Here is a 22,335-nt window from a genome sequence, read left to right as displayed (position 1 = left end):
GTAAACCAAACGGCTACTGGCAGAAGGTTCTGGTCCAGTGCAGCATTAAAACGTATGCTTAATATTATCCATGTGAACTCATGGGTACTTACACTCCTACAGCTGAGGGTACGCTTCTGAGCTTTAGAATGCACCCTGTGGTACCACAAAGGAGAAGAAGAACAAAGGGCCATAAATAGGATGAGTTAATCCAGCAGGAATATGTCCCAAGAAGGCTTAAGTTTGCTCTGAACTCCTTATAAAGTTTCATCCTTTCTGCTATAAGGCTTTTCACTGGAAAACTGATTTCCCATGAATTGGAGGAATATGTCTTCATTAAGATGTCAGGCTGTAGTGCCTGGCTCAAGAGGCTGGTCAGCTCTCCCAAACCATGCCCCATTGCATTACAGGCTTGTGGCTTAGGGATGCAATAGCAAATCCCATCAAGCTAATTCAGAACAATGAGGGTTTGACAGGATGCCTGTGTGAACATTTGTTGGTTATTAAATATAAGCAACAGGGGCATTACCACCAAGGATGACAAATGTTTGGCAAAAATGCTAAATCTGACAGGGGTCTGGGCTGGCATCTACAATGAGTTGCACTGGTTTTAAAAGGGCCCTGAAGGATTCACTGTCACTGGGTTCCTAGAGTTGAACAGACAGGTTTGTATTTAGCATTTCCTTTAAAAACTCTGGTTTAAGGTACACTAAAAGACCATGAGAGAGAAGGTCTAATCCACAGAGTTCAGAAGAGAACAAAAGACCCATTAGAGAAAAAAATAGAATAAAAAAATAAATCAGAAGCATCTTAGCTCCACTTTACCTCCACCAAACCCAGACCTTCTCGTGTCTGATTCACTTCTGAAAGGGAGATGTAGTAGTTTATGGCACTGAGAGCCAACGCAATTAGGAATGCATGAGTGTACCTGGGAGGGTTATCAGAGACATATCTGTGTGTATCTTGCCGGAGCTGAGCACTCATCCACACCTGTAGCTGCTGAAATAGTTTTACTGTCCCACCCTTCTCAGGTATGATAAGCCTGAGACCCAGGTTTTATGGTTAGGTTCAAGTACGGCAGGTTTTCCTGGAGCTTTGTACAGTTTGGAGACACTCTACTTTGAATTGCTGTGTTGACATAAGTGTGTCTTTGATTAGTAGATCATCTATGTTTATCTTAATGCATACTTTCTTTTAATAATTACCTTCTCCTTACGAACTGCTCTGGTAACTTTAATAGTCACTGTCTTGAGTCATGAGCATGGAAACGGGCTCGTATTTTGCTGAATCAAGACCTCTGTCAGGCAAGCCCGCACATTAAAGGAGATTGATTTTCCCCGCGAATTAACATTTTAACTGAAGGCACCAGTATGACAAATAGAGCAGCAAACCGAGGGTGTCCTTCTGAGTCCATCACATGGGCCTGTTGTGGAGAGATGTAATCTGTGCGGCCACAAGGCTTTGTTTGGTTTAGATTACAGCACAGCACAAGTCTGGCTCACCAGCGAGGCAACATCTCCCCGTGAGGGATGCAGCAAGAGGGAGTCTAAAGAGGGAGATGGTGAATCAGTGACCCCGGGTTTGTTAGTGCTTGGGCAATCCCAGGCATCAGCTCTGATGCTGAAGCAGCAGATGCATTCTTCCCACGTTCAAAGCACAGCGTTTCTTTTCTTCCTATCAAACCACTTCAGGGCTGGTCTGCACACCCCAGGCTTGGGTTTGCCCATGGTCAGCATCTCAGAAGCTCGGACATTGCGGCTGCTCCCTGGGAAGGTGAGCAGCAGCCTAGCCTCAGGTTTGCAGCTCTGCAGTGAGAGGCTCCCATCTTCAGGTGAACTCCCCAGACTCAGCATGGAGCAGCCTCTTTTGTTTTGTTTCTTCCTCATGCCACTCACGGCTGTGCCCTGCCAGCTCTCTGGAGGTGCCACGTGTCCATGGACGCACATTGCGGTGCTCCTGGCCCCGTGGGAAGTGCCCAGTGCCAGTTTGCAGCAGGAATTCGCAGCACCTGAGCACTCCTGTGCCTGGGTCTGTCTCCTGTGAGCCATTTTGGCAGGATGGCCCCACTGCCACAGGGAGCTTGAATTTCTGGCTGCTGGAAGGAGAGGATTGTTTTTCAAAACTCTGTTAAAGGAGTTATTATTCAAAATCCACTTTCACGTTGGAAGTGCTTTCTGTCTCTCCTTTTATCTCCAAACAAGTCAAGTCAGCAAAAGCACAAAGTGAAAAACATGCACCCAAGGAGTTATATTTAGAAACTGGTTAGTGCGTATTTAAAATTCCTGTCAGTGCTTACACTATTTTGCATGTCTGGACTGGTGTTAAATTAAATTAAATACATGCAAGCATGACATTTATTATTCTAGAGCTCAGCACATTAAATAACAAAACTGCCTATCTAATTTCACTGCCACAAATCCTGGAGATGTGGCTTGAAATAGGATGTTCTTATGATTATCTGAACTTCTTCCTGCATCTCAGTAAATCAAGGAAAGGTCAACTCTGGGGGAAACTGAAAAATAACAGCTTAAAAACAGCTTCATAACAAGTGGCTGTGCTTCTTAATGGAGCTGCTCTAGGGTCCAGCACAGGGTATCCTCATGCAGAGGACACCCACTGGCATAGTTTTTTTTTAGTAGACGTGAATAAGGGAGGTGAAGCTGTTTTTTGGGTAAGCTGGGTCTGATTTTGTCCACACACCTGAAGAGGCTTGCTGGCTTCAGGGCAACACTGCAGGGAAGCCCAGGACCTTTTCAAGAAGGTGACTGCAAACGCAAGTGAGGTGCAAACCCACAGCCTCTTACAGCCCTTATTTTTGGGGCTGAGCATGGAGCTTGCTGGAGCATCCTCTTCCCACCACAGCCCCCACAGGCTGCCTCCCCCCATGGCAGACTTTCCTTCACCCAGGCAGGAGAAGAGGGGTCAGCATGATGCAGATTATATGAGGAAAACATGAAAGATGAACTGAGTCTTTCTCTTCCCTAGCTAAACTACTGCCAAATAATTAATCCCACAACACACTCTTCTAGTCTTCCTGCCCCCTGTGTGATACTCTTGCTTTATCGGGGGCTGAATGGATAAATGGGTAAAAGCGTTCATCAGTCCTGCTGTCACCACCACTCCAGTTAACCGAGGGTGTCTTTTACCACTGTCATGTTATTTTGAAGGTGGGGAGCTGAGGCAGAGGCTCATGTAGGGGGTGAACCCTGTCCTGCAGAGTGGCAATCTCGGGACGAGGAGGAGCACTCACCCTTCCCAAATCCCAGTGTTGCCATCGAACTACGCTGCTCCCAGCTCCAGGAGAAAGGGGGAGTTAATCGTGTTTGCTTATCTTTGTTATAGAGTCAAAGCAGTATGTTTTGGTTAAAACAAGAATGTTTCAATGTTCAAAATCCTCCCTGCAATTTGGCACCTCTGCTCCAGCACAAAGTGCTTCACAGGGATAGCCAGGCTTCGGGCTTGCCATTTGTTTCTAATTATTGCTTTGAACGATTCCACTGAAATTAAATACATGCAAGTGTAGCATTCCTTAAAGTTCAGTGTTTACTTAAAGAGTTTATTACTTATTTTTACTGGAATAATACAGAATGTAGTCCGTAAGATGAACCTTTTCCCAACTGCATTCTCTGCAGAAAGCCAAGGAAGGAAGGAAGGAAGGAGCATGAATACGTTTGAATGAAATTACAGCAAAGAGATTATTTTGCTTTCTAGACATCCACACTGCCTGGGCTTCACCCCTTTCTGGTCAGGCCAGGGAAGGCTCTCTGTGGTTTTAACCCCTCCATGGAGCCAGGTGTGTGTGCGGAGGCCAGCCACGAGCTGGGTGAGGGGTTGCAATAATCCCAGGCCACAATTTCCATGAGGCTTTCTGCCCAGTCCTTAATGCTATGCAGCCATGGTGTTAGCAGGGTCAGGGTGATGCTCACCCGTGAGCAGTGCTGCAAGGTCTGAGCAGCTACCAGTGTCTCACTATAGAAAGTGCTATGTTAACTTTGGGGCTTTTCTGTAGCTGCATCATCAATTTTCTTTGCGCTGAATGTTCATACACAGCTGATTGTAAACCTAAGTAAAAATCTCTCGAGTGATCACTGTCCCTTTTCAAGGTAGAAAATGTGTTTTGTCTGACAGACTGTTGGTTTAACTCCCTGTCTAAATGAAGCAACTTCAGACCAAAAAAATCCCACTTCCTCTGTTGAAAATATCTCAGCAGGACATGGTGTGACACCTGTGTTCCAGCCTTCTGCCTTTTGAGGAGTCAGCCAGCAGTTTTTGCTGATTCATTTGCTCCTTTCCTTATCAACCAACCCCACCATGGGAAGTGCTGCAAACCAGCAGCATTGGCAGAGTAACTCTGAAACTGGATCTTGTTCCCCCAGGGAAAGCGGTATACCTCCACGTTGGCCAAGTCATTGACGGCGTTGACATGCGGGCAGAAGTGGGGCTGCTGAGCCGCAATGTCGTGGTCATGGGCGAGATGGAGGGGCGGTGCTACGAGTACGGCAGCAAGCTATGCTCCTTCTTCGATTTCGACACCTTTGGGGGACACATCAAGGTAGGGCTGCTGCCCTCTCCTTGCACTTCTCTCCACCACACCTTGACATACCGAGGAAGCCAGGACGCGGGAAGGGAGGCAAGCATCCCCTCCCTGGGTGCAGCAGATCCTCCCCACTGCTGCTGCCTGGTATCTGGCTTTGAAGTGTATCTCACACCCCTGCAGACACTGCTCAGCCACATGGGCTGGTGCTCAACCCCTCCGAGAGACAGCCTCCGCATCCCCATCCCAGTTCTCCCCAAATTCTGGTGGTGCGCAGCCCAGGGGGGTCAATTTGAGCCCAGGTGAAAGAAACTCATGGAAAACATTAAATTTGAATGTTTTTTCTTCCAAAATGAAGTCAGATGTAGCCATGGCAGCAGTGGTGGGACCACAGAGCCGCTATGGTCCCCTTGGCCACCATGAGCCTCTCTCCCTTACCCTGTAGCTATACACCCCTTGCACAAAGTAGTTTTCTCTAGCAGATACCACGCACCCATTCCTATGCTGTATTTGCCCTCCTCCTTGCCCTCATCTTTCCTGACTGATGTTCTTTTCTTCTCCAGATTGGCCTTGACTTTAAGGCTACCCATATCGAAGGTCTAGAATTGAAATACATGGGACAGCAGACAATGGGACATTACCCAATTCATTTCCATATGGCTGGAGATGTGGATGAGAAAGGAGGCTACAACCCTCCAACGTATGTGAAGGATGTCTCCATCCACCACACCTTCTCCCGCTGTGTCACCGTCCATGGATCCAATGGCTTACTGGTAAGAAGCCCCAGTGTCTACCTTACCGATCAAGGCACCAAATTATTTCCTTGTAGCATGGATGCAGCTTAATTATTTCAGGGTCATTTGTTTTATTCTTAGAACTAGTATGTCTCCTTCTCTTGTCCTGATTATGTAGATGGTGTATTTCAACCCACGTTAAGAAGGAGGAGACCACAGTGGCACTGTAGGCTATGTGTGATTCAGAGCAGGCAGAGCTTTTGTCTGTGTGCAGGGATGTCTGCCGACCAGCCCATCTCTAATGAGCAGTTGGGTCTATGTATAGGCAGAGAGCTTGCTATTTAAAGAGGATAATCAGAAGGTTTAAGTGTGCTTCATCTTTCCTGTAATAAAGATTCGCGTTTGCAATGCCATTCACAACATTTAAGCATTCACAAAGTTCTGATTTGTCAGAGTTGCTCTCCAGACAGGAAATCCTTTAGGATAAATCTATATAATGACATATGCTTATCAGACAAGTTACAGCACACCAGAGATGATGAGAGCACGTTCAGATTCTACCTAGATGTAGGGATGTTTTCTTCTTTATGTAAGCATGCAGAGGGAAAACTCAATCTTATTGATTGTCCTGGAGACTGGCACATAACCCCAAAAGGCTTTCTTCACTGCTATGCCACCTCTGACAGCTTCCTCAGAAAACACACTTGCTCCTTTGGCACTTCTGGGATAGGAATGGGTTGCATTGGTCACGTCCCTTGTTGCTTTTGTCAGCTTCCCACTATTTTAAGGCAGCATCTTCAAAGCCAACCACACCATTAATAACAGATAGGGTCTCCTACCCAGCACCCACCTGGTTGCAGTAAAGAAACTAAGACCTAAAAAGTACAGTATGAATGCTATTACTGAAGCTATATATCCAGGCAGCTCCATTCACAAAAATGAACAGGAGAAAAGAGAGATCTTTACCTGCATTCAGGAAATATGAAGAAATCTATTCTAAAAGCAGAGCTGCAAAAGGTGTGAAATAATTATCAGGTTTGATTAGCCAACTTTTTCCCAAGTATCCATTCAAAAACAGTCTTGAAATCCCAAGATTTCTGCAGGTAAAGGATCACTGCCCATTCAGGGAGATGGCAGGGTATTCCAAAAGGAAAAAAAAAAATTTAAAAATGTGTATGAGAGCCCTGGAGTATTTGTATAGTCAAGAGCTTTGCTACCATATATAACAGAGATTTAAGAGAAGACGTATCACCAGCAGACCATCACCTAGATGGCATTAGGAGTTTGTATTCATGCTGTTTTTAAACTCTTTTAAAGTTACCATACCCTCTCACAGTAGGAGTCTATAAGAGGCTACACTCATACTTACTTGGAGGATATCCTTCATTTCCAATGCCTGGTGAAGACATGGTTGTAATCCTTTGTTTACGGATGACTGCTTCCTCCTTTGCTGACACTACCACACGATGGGCTTAGTCTTACAGTCTCCTTTAGGCAAGACCTGCAGGCTACAACTTCTAAAAGTGGCAGCAATGGAAAGGGACATCATAGGCATAATTAAAATGCACAGAAGTTAAAGAAAGGGCATTGAAATTGCAGCCCTAGAAGCAGAGCTGCTTTTATCTGCTATTTACGAATACGAGGTTTTACTTCTGACCTCTGTCCTTCTAAGTTTATAACGTGAAACCTAACAAGTGAACTTGGCTTCCAGAAAAAAAAAAGCATTCTGCTATTTAAATTATATAAGGCATTCAGGGTCATATGGGATCTTGCCAACTCAAAGTCGCCAACATGGGGGCTCAGCACGCAATTCATGTGCAGGGTGGAAGGGCAGTGCTGCAGGACATTTTTCACACGATCCCAAGGCCTTACCAATGCCACCATGAATGCACTGGTTACACAGAGGTTGCGCAGCTGTGGGTGAGCTGCAGGCCAGCTAAAGCCCTGCTTCTCAATGTGACGTGAGATCTTCATTCTCTACTGATTAATTCTTGCCAACCCAAATACCCAGCGCCTGGCATTTTTCATATGGGTCAGACAGAAGGATTTGTATAGAGCATTTGGAAATATTTCTGTCTCTTGTGCTTTCTCCGAGTGACAACTGCACCTTGGGGAATCCATGGCAGAGGGATCCGTGTGCTCAGGCTTTTCCAGACAAGATGACATGATGAAATTCAGACAGAGTGATGCAGCTGATGAAAGCAGCTTGTTTCTCTTGCCGTTACTCAACAGCCACCATTCCCTAGATGACTGTGGTTTGCCTTCATAAGGCACCCAAGAGAAATCTTAGAATTTAGGACATAAAAACTAACCTGTTGATCAAGAATTTAATCTCTGCAGATTATAATTTATTGAAATGTGTGAACGCTGAACTCCACTCATAATACTTAACCTATTTTTTATTTTAACCATACAACTGCTGCTGATGGCTGAATTGAAAGCCCCAATGAAATAAAGCAATCTAACTGTGTTTGTTCAGTTGCATCACAGAAGAGGTGCTCCAAAGGTTGCATCACCTAAATGGTGTCTCATTGCTCTGATAGACATCTGCATTCAGCAGCTCCAAGCCTTGATTCTTCAGGTGATTCCACAGCAATCTCCTCATCTGCTTTCCGACTCTATTTTCCTTCCTTTCCTCTTCCTTCTGCCCCAGATAAATTCACAGACACCCACACGGGTCTCTGGTGACTACTAGGGTTATTCCGTACATTTCCTTGCTGCCTATTGTCTTACTTGGGCAACACCACATGTTTCTACATGCACGAGCACCATTTCTGTAGACAGCAATGAGCTCCTTCTTCCCCCAGGTAACAGTCATTCCCTCTGAGGTCAGGTAGACCCAAAGCATACTTTTCTGAGGGAAAATTTGTCTCGATGATGTGCATGAACTGTACTTTGGAAACATGCAAAAAACATATAGCTGGACTGTTAAACCTCAGCACAGTACATAGCATTTAAGGATGTACTTAACTTTAGGCCACTGATTTCCAAGGGGCTTCTCACAAGACTGTAGTTAAGTACCTGTGTAAATGCCTTGAAGAGTGCCTATTTATTCCCAATGGCAGGACTGTTTTATCTGTGGGTCTGCACTGTGCTGCTAAAACTCCCTATCCCATCAGGAGTTCACTTGCATCAGTGGGCTATTCTGCACTTGTCTACAAATTCATAGTTACAGGGAGGGAAAGAGGGTCCTTCTGGAAACAAATCTGTAGAAATTCTCCTCTCACCATAATTAATGTTTGAAAATGCCAATAATTACCCAATGTTTTCTTTAACACATTGGCCATAAAACCACCCAGTTACACCACTGCAATCCTGGGGATGAAACTTTGCTCTGATTCCCACTCTCTCCACTGGATCCCAGTGAGCAAGCTAAAATAGAAACAGCCATCAGGGCAGGAAATTAAATGGAGGCCAGTAAACACTCCGGCAGGAGCCAGGGGAGAGCTGTACTTCATGGAATAAGTGGCTGTGCTAACTACTTCAGTGGTATCTGCTTTTAGTAATCCAGCTGTACTGCACAGTTTTACCACGGAGGGCATTATCTGGCCATAAATTACTCATGGTTAAGGTGAGATTATGGACTATTAAGAAGGCTTTAATCAAATCAAAAATTAAATCAGTTGGAAAAATGCTTTTGGAACAAGCAGCTCTTTTGCTATCCAAACATTTCAGCACTGGGCTTGTGTATGAAAACACACACAGGAAACTAAGTCAGAGCTGACCAAGAGATGAGATATGGGAAAAATAATTAATCAAATGGAGGGTGACAAGTGCATTAGGGAACAGGTCCCTGGATGACAACTATGTTGTTCTGTGGCCTTTCAGGGATGAGTTAGGACAACACCAGGCTTGCTGGCTCTCCCTCTGCCAGTGCACATTCCTTTCTCTGCCTCACTCCTCTCTGGATGTCCTGGGGGAGGCATTCTCCTGTGACGTTTCTTCCCATGCACGGAGGTGGGCTTTGCCCCAGCTCTAGTCTGGTCACCTCAGGTTTTCATACCCCATTCCTGGTGGAGCAGTGTGCCGGCTGGCAAGATAAATAACCACACCACATGGCTAGTGTTTCTCTAAGGAAACCATTTCCATCATCTAAATGTCACAGCAGCATTCCTTATGTGTCTTTCCAATGGTACAGCTGTGTGAGAGAAAACTAATTGGCTTCGGTGGCTGTGTGCAGTTATGACATCTCTGTGACTGAAAGAGTTCCTCTACATGTTGGAAAACTTCTGAAAAGAGATCACTCTCCTGACATATTCTCCTGTCCCATAAACCTTTACAATTGCAAGGCTGGGACAACTCACGTGTCCAGGGAGGGACAGTTCAGTGTAGTACATACTTTCTCCACCTGCAAAAAGAAGCCTCAATTTTGCAAAAACTGTCATCTAATTAAACTGGCAAAGTTAGCCGTAAATTTCAGTCAGGTAAATTAATGGAATACACAACTTTGCAGGTCTATGCTGTGTTTAATTTACTGTGGTGACTTGTGTCCAGAGATTTGAGTATTTACAGTGGAGCATGGATGATACATAATAGATGTGGGTGCAGATGTAAGCTCATAATATACTTGGCAAGTGGTATTTTTTCTCATGTGAAAACATATTTGTAATCATTTCAACACAAGTCCTGGGATTTGATTTGAAATCAGTGCTCCTTGCCTTGAGATGAGGCACGTAGATGACAGAGGAATCTCAGTCCTGTTTACAAAAGTAATTCTGGTGCTTGGGAGTCTAGGTCTTCCAATGACACCATAAAGAACAGGCTTTGTATCCAGTTTAATATCTTCTTTTGCCCCCTCACCATTGCTGTTTCATCAGAAGCATCGATAGGAACACACTGGCATCTAGCTAAGCTTTGCCAGAAAGGTTTTTTTAGGTCAAAGGTAGCTGATGGGTGAGGGCTGATGGAACAATTAAGGAGAGAGCCAGGAGAGCCAGCACTTCACCTGACCTGAAATTCATTTTCCATATCCTAGACATAAGCAATAACAACTGACTTGCTTGGACACAGCATGTTTGAGGATTGCTGTCTCCCAGCCAGTCCTAGCCTTAGGCTTCAAACTCACATATTTGCATATATGCTCCTGAAACTGTTTTTTTCAGATCTTCTAGTGGGTTGATGGCTGTTGTTCTGTCCTACACAATGGTGTCCTGATGTTAACATCATTCAAACCAGAAACAGAACGGCACTGATTAACACCAGCTGATTTGTCTCAGGGTCAAATAAAGCTTCTGTCAACAACTTGGAAAAAAGGATCAGGTCAAACTTAAAACAAGCCAGCCTGTCTGGAAAACAACTTGCCACCCCTCTGATAGCCTGAAAAATATTTTTTCAGCTCAGCTGCATTTTTCAGATGCATTTTATATAGCTGTTCATGTAACTCCATATGAAGATGAATGAGCCCAGATGTGATCTGAGCATCTAACATCCTTCGCTCATCTCCCCACCCGATGTTTTTTCCGGTCTCATGCTAAGATAGTCTCTGATTTTGCAGACAGACAAAAGAATGGAACTAACATTTCCTAGGTGATGACAAATTCTAATTAAATTTAAACATTGGAGTTATTGTTTATGCTGTCAGCTCTTAAGAGCAGGAAGTGATCTTGCTTTTGCTTTTGCTTCTACACTTTGAGTTCAAGAGGGTACTGGGGTGCTATTACTGTGAAGTCTCTTCTTGTTATATAATGGCTGAAGGATGAAGCCTGAACACAGACCTTTGTTTTCTTTATGCAGGTGAAGGATGTTGTGGGTTATGATGCACTGGGCCATTGTTTCTTTACGGAAGATGGACCAGAAGAGCGCAACACGTTTGACCACTGCCTTGGACTGCTTGTTAAACCTAGCACTCTGCTCCCCTCTGACCGGGACAGCAGGATGTGCAAGCTGATCACGGAGGGAGCTTACCCAGGGTACATCCCCAAACCCAGGCAGGACTGTAGGTGAGTGCGAGCCTCCTTTTCTTCTGCCTGTTCTTTGCGGAACTGAGCCATAAAAGATAGCATTATGTGCATACGATTACATAATCCTCTTTTCCAATCTGGGCTTCATGCCCCAAGGTCTGGGAGAGCAGTCTTATTGGTTCAACCAGAAGTTGCTGAGTTTAGAATGGGCTGGGCTCTGACATTTGTGCTCATATTGAACGATAGCTGATTTTGAAAATATATTAGTTCTAAAGCCATTATCTGCAGAGCACAGATATTGTTTAATGATACAGCATTAGTATTATGCATTCATTTGGCAGTTTACCCAAACTGTGAAGTGAAACCAAAATGGTATGATAAATGCAGTTTAGCACAAAATTAGAACTTGGCAATAAAAGATCAAAGACTGTATATGTCTGCTGGGTCTCTAATAGTCTGTCTATGTATGAGCTCATGAAAACATTTCCATGAAAACTTCTTAAAACTTCTATTTGCCACAAACCCAGTATTAAACTTGAAAAATGCTGAATGCTTTTCATCTCCCTTTTGCAAGATCCTTTCCTCTGAGTCCTTTCAGACCTGCCAGCTGAGGTTTAGATGAGGATTATAGAAGCATTTGCAACAAGAAGGAATTTTACAAGTTCTTTTTGCAGTTCTGTTGCCTTGAAGAAAAAAAAAAAAAAATCAGGTGAAGTATAGAAGAAATATGACCAGCTTGGCCACACAGTTAAGCATTAGAATTTATTCTTAGAAGAATTAATGGGATCATTGTTGGTAGTAATTTTTAAACACAAGCTAGAGAAATGCCAGTCACGAATACTGTAGTGGTAGTTGACCTTGTCACAAGGTCACTGTCCTCCTGAAAGCCATTCTAGCACTCCTTTCCCTGATTTTCCAGCTGTTTTTTTGCCCCTAAATCAAGATGCACAACCTAGGAATATGATTCAGTTTGTAATTACTGGCTGCTTAGACCATCTACTTGTTTTGATGCATATTGGATAGTTAATTAGCTTTCTTGTTCTTCCTCCCCTTGCCCTGACTCTTCTGGAGTACTAAACTCTTAAAGTACAACCTGTGTGCTTAACAGCTAGGCAAGCAGACAGGGAGCATAGCAAACAGTCTGGAGCAAATCTGTGGATGTCAAGTTTGCCTTTGGAAGTTTTGAATTGATGGTGATCATCAAAGCTTGAGAACGATACCCCTATGCAAGAGAAGGGAGGTCCTCCCCAGTGAAGTCTTGTCTTGAAACCGCAGGGCATTGATGCTGCACTGAAGCTGCTGGGAGAGAGGAACGTTTCTGCCCCTAGCTCAGATTTTTCTCCAGGGCTTTATTTTGCTGTATTTGGATGGGGAAAAAGATCTACATTAGAAGAAGATGAATTTCTGACCAACAAGAAGTCGATGAGAAAGTCTCTGGAGCTAGACTTCCATCCTCAAAATGAGACAGCGAGAAGCTGATTGATGCCTAACAGCTAAAAATCTTTGGGGGTTTTCTTTTATTTAGAAAAACTCTCAACCTGCTGAGACTCTGCCAGTATCACCCATCCTGTCCTCAGAACAGACTGGGTTTTGGCCAAAGAAACATATTTTTAGCTTTTTACTTTGGCAAGGGAAAGATTTGAAATACATGCAATGCTCTTTTTCACATCTGTGTTTGTTTGTAAATTACACTCAATGTCTGCATTCATAAAATAAGAGTTAATCATCCATTGTGCTCATTTTCCACTGAAAATTCATTTAATAATCAGAGGGACATACTTTGTGTCATATTTTGGAAGGTTATTATATGAAAAAGCACTAGGAATGATATGCAGAAGTATAATGAAAAAATCCTACAGTACTTCAATCTGCCACGTCTTCCTTTATAAAAGCATTTAGGGACTGGTCAGACAAAACCTTGGTTTTGCACTGGGTTCATCCAGCCTGCTGGTGCATGAGTACACCAGTGTTGTCCCACGCATCAGCCCATGCCATCCCCTGGGACAGCGGCCAAGGCGCCCAGTGCAGGGATGAGGGATGAGCACCAGCTGTGGCTCTGCTGGCTTGGAAGAGGCAGGCAGGCAGCCACTGCCAGCGGTGAAGATAATAGGATTGTGCCAATAACCTCCCCAACCCGCATGGCTCCGAGGGACAGGACAGGACTGGGATGACCGACATGTCACAGTGGAAATACTGTGGGTTTGAGGCCCTTGCCTATGCAGCAGGAGGCACTCTATAAATAATTTCAATTTGCATTTTTGTAGCCCAGCTCTGTATTATGTTTTCATGATAAAGTCATGCAGGCCAAACTTTGTCTCAGGTCAGCAAAATCCATTGGAATAAAGCCCCCATGAAGTCCTTCATAAAACAGACATAAGGGTTAGGTAGGTTCTTGAATCTCACCCAGCAAATTTAGGGAGCAAGCCACGAATCTGCTGTTTGTAAGCACTGGAGGTTTTCCTCTGAAAGTTCATGTGCCCACTGGTTAATGAATGCTGTATGTCACAGGAGGCACAGTGATGGATTGATCTTCCCTCCTTGACGGGAATCTTTCAATTAAGTCTTTTATGTGCATTAGGCAAGTGGAGTCCTTCTGTCCCAGAAGAAATGCATGGGGGGGGTGGGAGCAAATAAAGTTAATGAATCACAGCAGCTCGCAGAAAAAGGAGGTGCTGGGGTATACTTGGAAAGCCTTTAGAGGTAATTCATCGGGTCCCTTGATTAAAAGAACCTCTAATGAACCTGAGGCTTATTAGGAGGCAAAGTGCTTTTCTGTAGCTTGTGCAACAACATATTTACCTTATCATAAAACAGAATTGACACCTGACAGCTTCATAGCAGGCTTGGAATTGCAATAGAAATTCCTCATTTAATACTCGGGGGTTTTAAAAGATAAGGCCATGTTCTCTGTCAAACCACAGAGGACAAATGCGGTATGAGAAGGGAAAGAAAAAAAACAGCCCCTTTGCCCTAGGCAGGACCCCTTATCTGGGGCATTATCAGCCATGCCTGTACTGCGGGGAGTTGAGCTGTGATTCTGGCATGTGCTCAAAGTGTCATTTTCATCTCGTTCTTTGTTTTCCTCATCTGCAGCGCTGTATCCACCTTCTGGATAGCCAACCCACACAACAACCTTATAAACTGTGCAGCTGCGGGATCTGAAGTGAGTACAGAAGTTTCTGATTTGGTAACAGTTCAGAACTTCGAGCCCTGCAAGGCTCTGGTTGGAACAAAACCTGCTTCTGTTACTCAGGCATTTTTGAAACTGCTAGATCGAGACATATATTAATGTGGTTAGTGCTGCCAGTAAAAAATAATGCTTTTCCTTTTGCTGCACACTTCTTGTTTCTCCACACTTGCTGTTTCTAGAGCTGGATGGATTTAACAAAAATTCCCACCCTCTGCACAGTGTGCAGCCTGAATAAATGAAATAAATCTGGCTGCATAGTGCCAGTGAAGTCTTTGTCAATGATTCTGTTGATTGCGGTACAGTAATGTTCCCCTGAAATTTCAATCAGTCCTAATGTTAATTCCACAGGAATTCTTGGTCACAGCAGGAGCTCTTATTTTTCTACAAAGACAAATAAATAAATAAATCCTTAAACAAAGAGATGCGTCTCTTAAGCAAACGTATCTCTTTGTTTACGAGATGAGTCTTTCTAAATCTTCAAAATTTGATTACCTGGATTCAGGTTCCTAAATATATTTTTAGGCAGGTAAATAACATTGACCTGATTTTTAAGACTTGCACATACACTGACGGGAGGACACGAGTGAATTACAAAAGTCTTGCTTATACCTTCTATATAGATAAGCTCTATATAGAGCTTAACTTCAAGCACCCCGAAGATGCTGGGCAGGAGTGTGACTGTGAATGTGTGTGTGTGTGTGTGTACGTTCAACTTTCTGCTGAGTGTAGTAGAGAGGTCAATGCTGCTAGCTGTGATTTGTCCTGGTCTTCTGGCTTATGTCTTGTGGGTTTACTGATAAATCCTCGGGCTAATGCAGACCAGCAAAGAGGTTCAAGCGAAGGCTCAGCTGCCGGTTCTTTTTCTCAGGAAACAGGCTTTTGGTTTGTGCTGCACCACGTGCCGACGGGGCCCTCGGCAGGCATGTATTCCCCCGGCTACTCGGAGCACATGCCGATGGGGAAATTCTCCAACAACCGCGCGCATTCCAACTACCGGGTGAGTCTGCACGCAACTGGAATGCTGCCGTCCAAAAAACACCATTTTCTCGCTCCAGCTCTCCGGGTCTGCAAGTTATTAAAGCCTGTGCTTTCTGTTTCACTAAAAGTTCATGCAAGCCTGTTTGTGTCTGCAGATAAAGCAGCTCGAATGCTGGCGTGGGAGCACTTGGAGTCAGCCAGCACCCGCTTCAGCTTGGCTCTTGGGCATTAAGGCTCTTCTCTCCGCTCAGTTGCACTAGGCTCTGTGCTGCTGCTCTCCTAAAATAGCTCCTCTAGGAGCACCATCTATTGGCAGCTTGTCTAATTATAGACCCCAACTGCCAATGTTAGCAATTAACTGAACAGCTTCTAGAGGGATAAATACAGCCGCCGTGTCTGATCACTTTCTCTCACTCTTGCCTTATTTACCCCCGTGCTGTGGGGCTGTGAGGTGAGGGATGCTCATCACTGAGGGTCTGGGACTATGGCAGCGTGTTCATGGGTATGGGGGTACATTCACAAGAATCGCTCAGTTTCTGTTAACCTGCAGCAGTTTGGGGGGTGTATACAAGTCCTGATATTGTTGACAACCCTCTATTTCGTATGTTGCTAACAGAAGCAGTTTATAGGATCATCCGATAAGCTTTGGCTTAGAACAATTAGAGAAAGAGCCTGGAAATCAAAAGAACCATAGAATAAATATACTGTAATGTCACATTTCCCTTTTCTTTTAGGCTGGAATGATCATCGATAATGGCGTTAAAACAACTCCAGCGTCAGCCAAGGACAAAAGACCTATCCTGACACTGATTTCTGGGAGGTAAAGTGTTCTGCACAGCTTGGTTTGGAAAAGACTTAACGTATAGCACTGATTGAGAGCTATGACATTGCTCCCAAGGAAGCTGATGAGAATCCTTGCGATGCTTTTGGGGATTCTTATTAAAGAAAGGTCTTCATTTAGATTTACCACCTAACTTTGTTTCCCCATTGCATATCATAAAGGACTCCCAGCATGTACATCCTCCTGTTTTGTCCTTGCTTTTCAGCTCTGAGCTGAGCTGGCATGGATATTACACTTGCGCTAGTGTGTTGTATTGGTTTTTTTTTGTTGTTGTTTTGTTTTGTTTTTAGGTAGAACCTCTCTATAGATGTATCATATCAGCAGACCTGGTCTGCTGGTGTGGAGGCACCTGAGAGTTCCCACTCTTTCCCCAAAGCAGAGCACAGCAGGGAGGCTGAAGTAAGCAAAGGGCTTCTGCAGGCAAAGTGTAATAGTATAAGGGCTGCGCTTGCACCCTTTTATCTCATTAGAGGTTGGGTCTGCCTCTTAACATAGTTGCCAACCCCAGGGAGAGAAAAGGACTTAAATGCTCTCAAGTTGCACAGTTTTATTCCCTGACGCCAGTGCCTCCAGTGGCACTGAACCTGCAATTTCCCATGACTGGGTTCCTCAACAGAAGAAAACATCTAGGGAAGAGCAACCTGCTGAACATCTCTGCCCAGGAGGGGAGAATGACTCTCAATGTTTTTCTTTTCCCCTTTCCATCTCTCGGGCGCTGTAGTCATACACTGGGCAAGGATTGCATGGGTGGGATCGGTCCTCTTGAGGTGACCCAGCCAGCGCTGCAGTCATCAGCTGTGCCCTTTATCCTGTGTCTGCATCGCCCCTGTGCCCTGCCTTGCAGCTGATGCTAAACGAAGTTCCAAAGTGAATATTATTTACATCATTTTAATGCAAAATCAATTGAAATAATTACATTTAAATTAATTACATAATGAAAGTAACTGCTAAAAAATAATAAGAGCAGCCTTCCCTGCAAATACCTCCAAATTCCCCTGGGAGCTCGATGCTGCTTTTCCAGATAGCTGAACGTGTGCCTTGGGAAAGTGCCTGTTGCCAGAGACACAGTAAGTGATTACAAAAGGCAATTTGTCCCTTGCCATACAAGGGCAGGAATGACCCCTGGAAGCCAAGCAATTCATAATGCAGTCATGTTTGTGCTTGGTGATTACCCACCAGCGTGGGCTGCAGCTCAAAATATTTCTACCGCTTTCTACTTTTCATGTGTCAAGGCTGAAAGCCTGAATAAGTGATTATAGCTGGACTGGCCAGGGCAGCCTTGGAGGTAGGCTGGACACTTACAAAGCTGGAGAGATTAATCTGCATTCGATTACGGCATTAAATATCTGGGCAGAACTCCGTACCCTGTAGCGTTATTCCAGATACACATGGATGTGAATGAAACTGGAATCCATCTCACAATATCTGTATTTAACAATGTCTAGGGAATTCACAAGGGCTGATACTAAATCTCTCTCTGAAAGCAAATTCATAGTGATGAGGCTGCCAAAGCAATATTCATTTACTGGAACCCCATCAGCCTGCTGCTCAGTTTTAGATTGATATGATGGCTTATTAAGCAAAGCAAAGCGCTATTGAATATCTGTTAGCGATTTGACAGCTTGGCCTCGCTACCCATTGGCGAGGCATGAATTTTAATCTCTGGACCATCCGCTGCTGGCACTGACTTGAATACTCATCTGTCAGGATTTCTAAGCCATGCTGTACTGATGGAAGATGCTCCTTCGGTAGCAGTAAGGAGAGCAACCCCTCAGGAGCGGGTAAATGCCAGCCGAGCTCAGCAGCACCGCAGCGAGCTAGATCCTCGCTCAGATGCTCTCGTCCGAGTGGTTGCAGACAGGCAGCAGCTGAGGACACACTTTGCTGTAGCTTCCACTTATGTTTCTTTCTTTTTTTTTTTTTTTCCTACATCAGGCCAATATTTCATCATAGTTGAGGGTTTCGGAGCTAATAAATCTCTTATGTGTGTCCTGAGCAATGGGTAGTGGAGGAGCTACTCTCAGCCCCTCTCCAAGATGTTTTAGTTCCTTTCTGCAGTGAGGAAAAAATGCTCATTGTCACAGTATGGCCAAGGGTAGGAGATAAGAATGCTCAAAAGGGGAAACAAAAGGACACTTATCTAAACAGGAATATGCTAAAGGGTAACAGAAAAGGATTAAAAAACATCTCAGCCTTTTGGGAGCAATAATAAACTTTCCGTGCCTGCAGCAATATATCAGCAATACAATAATGACAAGGTGAAAGGAAACTTGGAGCGGGTCTTTACAACTGCCTCGCCTGGACTGGCCGTCCCTTGGCAGTGGGGTCTGGCCACCGCAGCTCGCCGAGACACGCTACTTGGCCGGACTGCTGTCCCAGGGCTGTTCTGAGCTAGCAGAAACCAGATGTCCTGCAGGGCCGCAGACCGAGCGAGGCTACCTTCCCTCACCAATGTTTCTTCTCTCCTTCTGGTTACAGATACAGCCCACACAAAGATGCTGATCCTTTGAAGCCCAGGGAACCCGCAATAATCGAGCGCTTTATTGCCTACAAGAATCAGGATCACGGGGCCTGGCTGCGGGGTGGAGATGTGTGGCTGGACAACTGCCAGTGAGTTTTGCCTTATTTCAACTCTCGGAGTTCAGCCTGGTGTTTATGGCGAGCATAGCTGTGGTTCAGACTATTTATATTGCTTTGCACCTTTTCATACGGCCAAGATTGAAATAAAGATGAAACATTAAGTTAACACAGGCATTGTTTTACGCAAACAAAACCTGTTTTTTGTCTGCACTGAAGATCACTTAGATTGTTTTTGTGTGCGATTCTGACCAGCATGCAAAAATGATAACACGCAAACACACACACGCTTGCACAGATGCAAATAACTGTACCTTCTCACATGAAAAACAAGGTGCTTTGGCAAGAAGTCAGCAAAATCCACCACCTTTCCTGGCTAGGTCTGGTCACAGATCAGCTTTATGTGGTTCAGTGTTATGCTGAATAAGCTAGTACTGATGAAGTAGACATGAAACTATGCATCATAGCAGCAAGGGAGAGAAACTGGGCAAACACGTCTTGTGCTGTTTCCTGTGCTGGTCAGAACAGATATTTCTTTTGCACTTGAAAACAGATGATCTGCTACATTTCCTTCTGCTGAGCCAGGCTCTTGATATCAACCAAGAAGAAGAAAGAGGAAAAAAAGGAAAAAAGCTACTTTACAAGGCATATTGTGATCACCCTGCCACGAATAGCTGTCTCTCCATTATCTGGTGCCCAGCTGCTGGCAGGGTTGCCTTACCCTGGAGTGACCCACGTTTCCTAAAGCCACCAGAGGCTATAAACTGGCTCTAGTGACCTGTCAGATTGGCAAGAAGGAGATCGGGGCAGAACAGTCGGAAACGTAACACTGAGTCGCCCTGTTTATGCTTCTTGTGAACCAGAAATACCTAGCACACGCCACAGCCGACAAGTGATGTCTTTGCAGATCACTCGCATGTCACTTAGAGTTTGTGCTCTGAGTGCCACGTTTGGAGGGTACCAAGATACTCAGCACGTTACCCCATTTTATGAGCTTCGAGTAGCAATCCTACGGTTGTATCTGAATAAAAAGAAGCAGCTGTCAGACTGTAATTGCCTTTATAGCCACCGTAATTTCCGTTTGTGTTGCTACAATAAGACTTATGTAGTACATTAACAAAACTAATGTTAATGTGCTGTGCAGGGTACGTTTATGGGGCCGCAGAAACAGAGGGGAGGTGATAGCGTGTAATGGGCTGCCACCTAGAGACAGAAGTGGGATAAGGCAGAGCTGGGATTTACTCAGCTGCTGGCTCTCCACTAAGGGTTTTGATATGCAGGAGAGAACAGTGACAGAAGTGTACATTTACTTGTGTAAATATGCTATCAAGGTATTGACTCAAACCATCATATTAATTGTAGCCTCCCCATAAGCTGGAGGCATTGATCAACAGTTGTGATTTATCTCATCTAAAAGCTTTGGAATTTGAGCAAAATGGGAGGACATTGTAATTTTTATTTTTAATAAGGAAGATCAGATCTCTGTCTTCCTGCTACTGAAAAAGAAGCCAAGCTTCACTGCTTTTACAGCATTTCCCCTAGTAAAGTTATTTCATGCAAACAGTATGTAATACGTGAACACAGGGAAGCACAGAGCTGTGGGTAAGACAAAGCATTATTAAATAACAAAAGGTAGTTGGGGTGAGAGATAAACACAATCTTTTTACCTAACAGTGAAACGAGTGTGATAATTAGATGCAGGGAAAAACCTTTGACAGGTAAACTACACCCAGCCAGGTGCATGTCTGCTGCTTCTTATGAGCCACAAATACCTCGAGATGTGCCAAAAAAAATCTTCCAAAACTGGAAAGGGAACAAGCACGCAAAAACCTGAGTTCTCCTACGAGCACCATTCAGTAATTAAGCCCTGCTGCCCTCCACCTCACTGGTTTGGTGATTTCAGTTTGACATGATAAAACAAACGAACAAAACCAAACAAAAATCTCTTCTGAAGCACCTCTCTTCTCCCGGCAGGTTTGCAGACAATGGCATTGGGCTGACCTTGGCGAGGTAAGTGTCACACAGGTTGTGCCGCAGCGTGGGGCACAGGCTGTGAGCAGCCCCTTCACCTCCAGGCCTTTCCCTCTAGTGGTGGGACCTTCCCTCATGATGACGGCTCAAAGCAAGAAATCAAGAACAGCCTGTTTGTTGGCGAGAGCGGAAACCTGGGCACGGAGACTATGGACAACGAGATCTGGGGACCTGGAGGCCTGGATCACAGAGGCAGGACCCTGCCCATCGGCCCGTAAGTTCAGCTCAGCACATCAAAGCGCTCGCTGTTCCCACTCCTGGTACAAACTCCAATCCAGTGTGGTTTCCTCAGCACTGTTTGGTTTAATAGCTTGCATACAAAGGATTTGGTTTCATGTCTCCCTGTCCCAAAGCCCTCCCTGTGCAGCTGCTGCTGGCAGGTATGTACTTGCAGGCTGCCAAGATGGCATCAAGCTCCTCTCCTCTTTCACCTCCGCTTCGCAAACAGAGTTGAGGAGACAGTCAAAGGAGTGTGTGCTAGCTGGGAACTTTTGTACATATAGTCAGCAGTGGTTGCATGAAGTGGCCGTCTCCATCCAAGGCAGCTGCCAGGAAATCTCACAGAAGGCCTTCCCTGGGCTTGAGCTGGCCTAGATGTGGTCATAGATGGCCTCAGAGCTGCTGTTAGTATTGCTGCTGTGCTACGGGAATTTAATGCCTTCAGTAAATAGCTTCAAAACATCTAGTGAACTTTGTGTGTGGCCTGTTCCTGGACCTTAGTCCTACAGATTTGTTTGCAAGTGAAGTAATGTTTTGATGTTATTCCCAAAAACAGTTATCCTAACAGTAGCTCTGTAGTGAAAAACATCTCAACAGATATTCTTCTGCCATTCTATGTGTCTCAACTTTGCCTGTTGGTAGTGATGCAGTAGGTTTATTGTTGACCATACTAATAATGAAAAGCTACTCTACTAGGGCTCTCCTTCTAATATCCTTTATATATAAATATGTGGGCATCTATTATCTTAAGTATTGTGTGCAGAAACTCAGTGACAGAAGTGTGAACTTGCCACAGAAACAGGGTTTTGAAGGGAAACCATTCATATGAGAAAGGGATCAAATCCTGATTTATTGTAAGTGAAATATGAAATATCATCTTAGCCTCTTAAGGAGTTTAAACATCACATTCAGTTAATCAGCATGAAAATAGGGTTATCTTTACTTTGCAGCTGGTATCAGAAAAAGCTTTTAAAGTTTCATTGGTTTGTGCCCTCTCAACTGTTTTCAACCTTATCGGTGAGATCTTTCCTCAATTTCAAATCTGTTTTTACTGCAATTAAGTTGCACTGCTTCTCTGAAAGATGTGGTAGGACTTCTTCTAGCCCTACTGTTACTCAGCCCAAGGAGTCTGTGCAGATCTGAGGAGTTTCAGGTTTCGCTGCTGCAGAACTCATTTGTGATAGCACACACGGATTTATTCATTTTTAGTTCAATGCCTTGGCACAGCTCTAAGTTCCTTCCCTTGAGAAGTACAGACTAAATAAAGATGATCTGTCTCAGACATGAGCGAACTTGAGATGAACTTGCAAGGTTAAGAAGACTTCACAGACCTAAAAAGCAGGGAAATCCCT

At 44.5% G+C, this 22,335-nt stretch overlaps 1 protein-coding gene across 5 annotated transcripts in view; it reads left to right on the top strand.

The window, feature by feature from the left end:
* The window catches only part of CEMIP (cell migration inducing hyaluronidase 1), a 115,044-nt gene that overhangs the window by 78,619 nt on the left and 14,090 nt on the right, over window positions 1-22,335 (top strand). For all 5 annotated transcript variants that reach the window (XM_035554573.2, XM_035554574.2, XM_035554569.2 and 2 more), the window contains 9 exons: window positions 4,356-4,531; window positions 5,077-5,286; window positions 10,981-11,186; window positions 14,241-14,310; window positions 15,206-15,334; window positions 16,050-16,135; window positions 18,635-18,766; window positions 20,708-20,743; window positions 20,823-20,978. In XM_035554573.2, the coding sequence (XP_035410466.1) occupies window positions 4,356-4,531; window positions 5,077-5,286; window positions 10,981-11,186; window positions 14,241-14,310; window positions 15,206-15,334; window positions 16,050-16,135; window positions 18,635-18,766; window positions 20,708-20,743; window positions 20,823-20,978 (1,201 nt within the window). The remainder of the gene's footprint in view (window positions 1-4,355; window positions 4,532-5,076; window positions 5,287-10,980; window positions 11,187-14,240; window positions 14,311-15,205; window positions 15,335-16,049; window positions 16,136-18,634; window positions 18,767-20,707; window positions 20,744-20,822; window positions 20,979-22,335) is intronic.

The sequence above is a fragment of the Cygnus atratus genome, chromosome 11, assembly GCF_013377495.2.
Source record: "Cygnus atratus isolate AKBS03 ecotype Queensland, Australia chromosome 11, CAtr_DNAZoo_HiC_assembly, whole genome shotgun sequence".
Lineage (NCBI taxonomy): Eukaryota > Metazoa > Chordata > Aves > Anseriformes > Anatidae > Cygnus > Cygnus atratus.
Note: the sequence above shows the minus strand (reverse complement) of the source record. Positions and strands in the feature narration are given on the sequence as shown.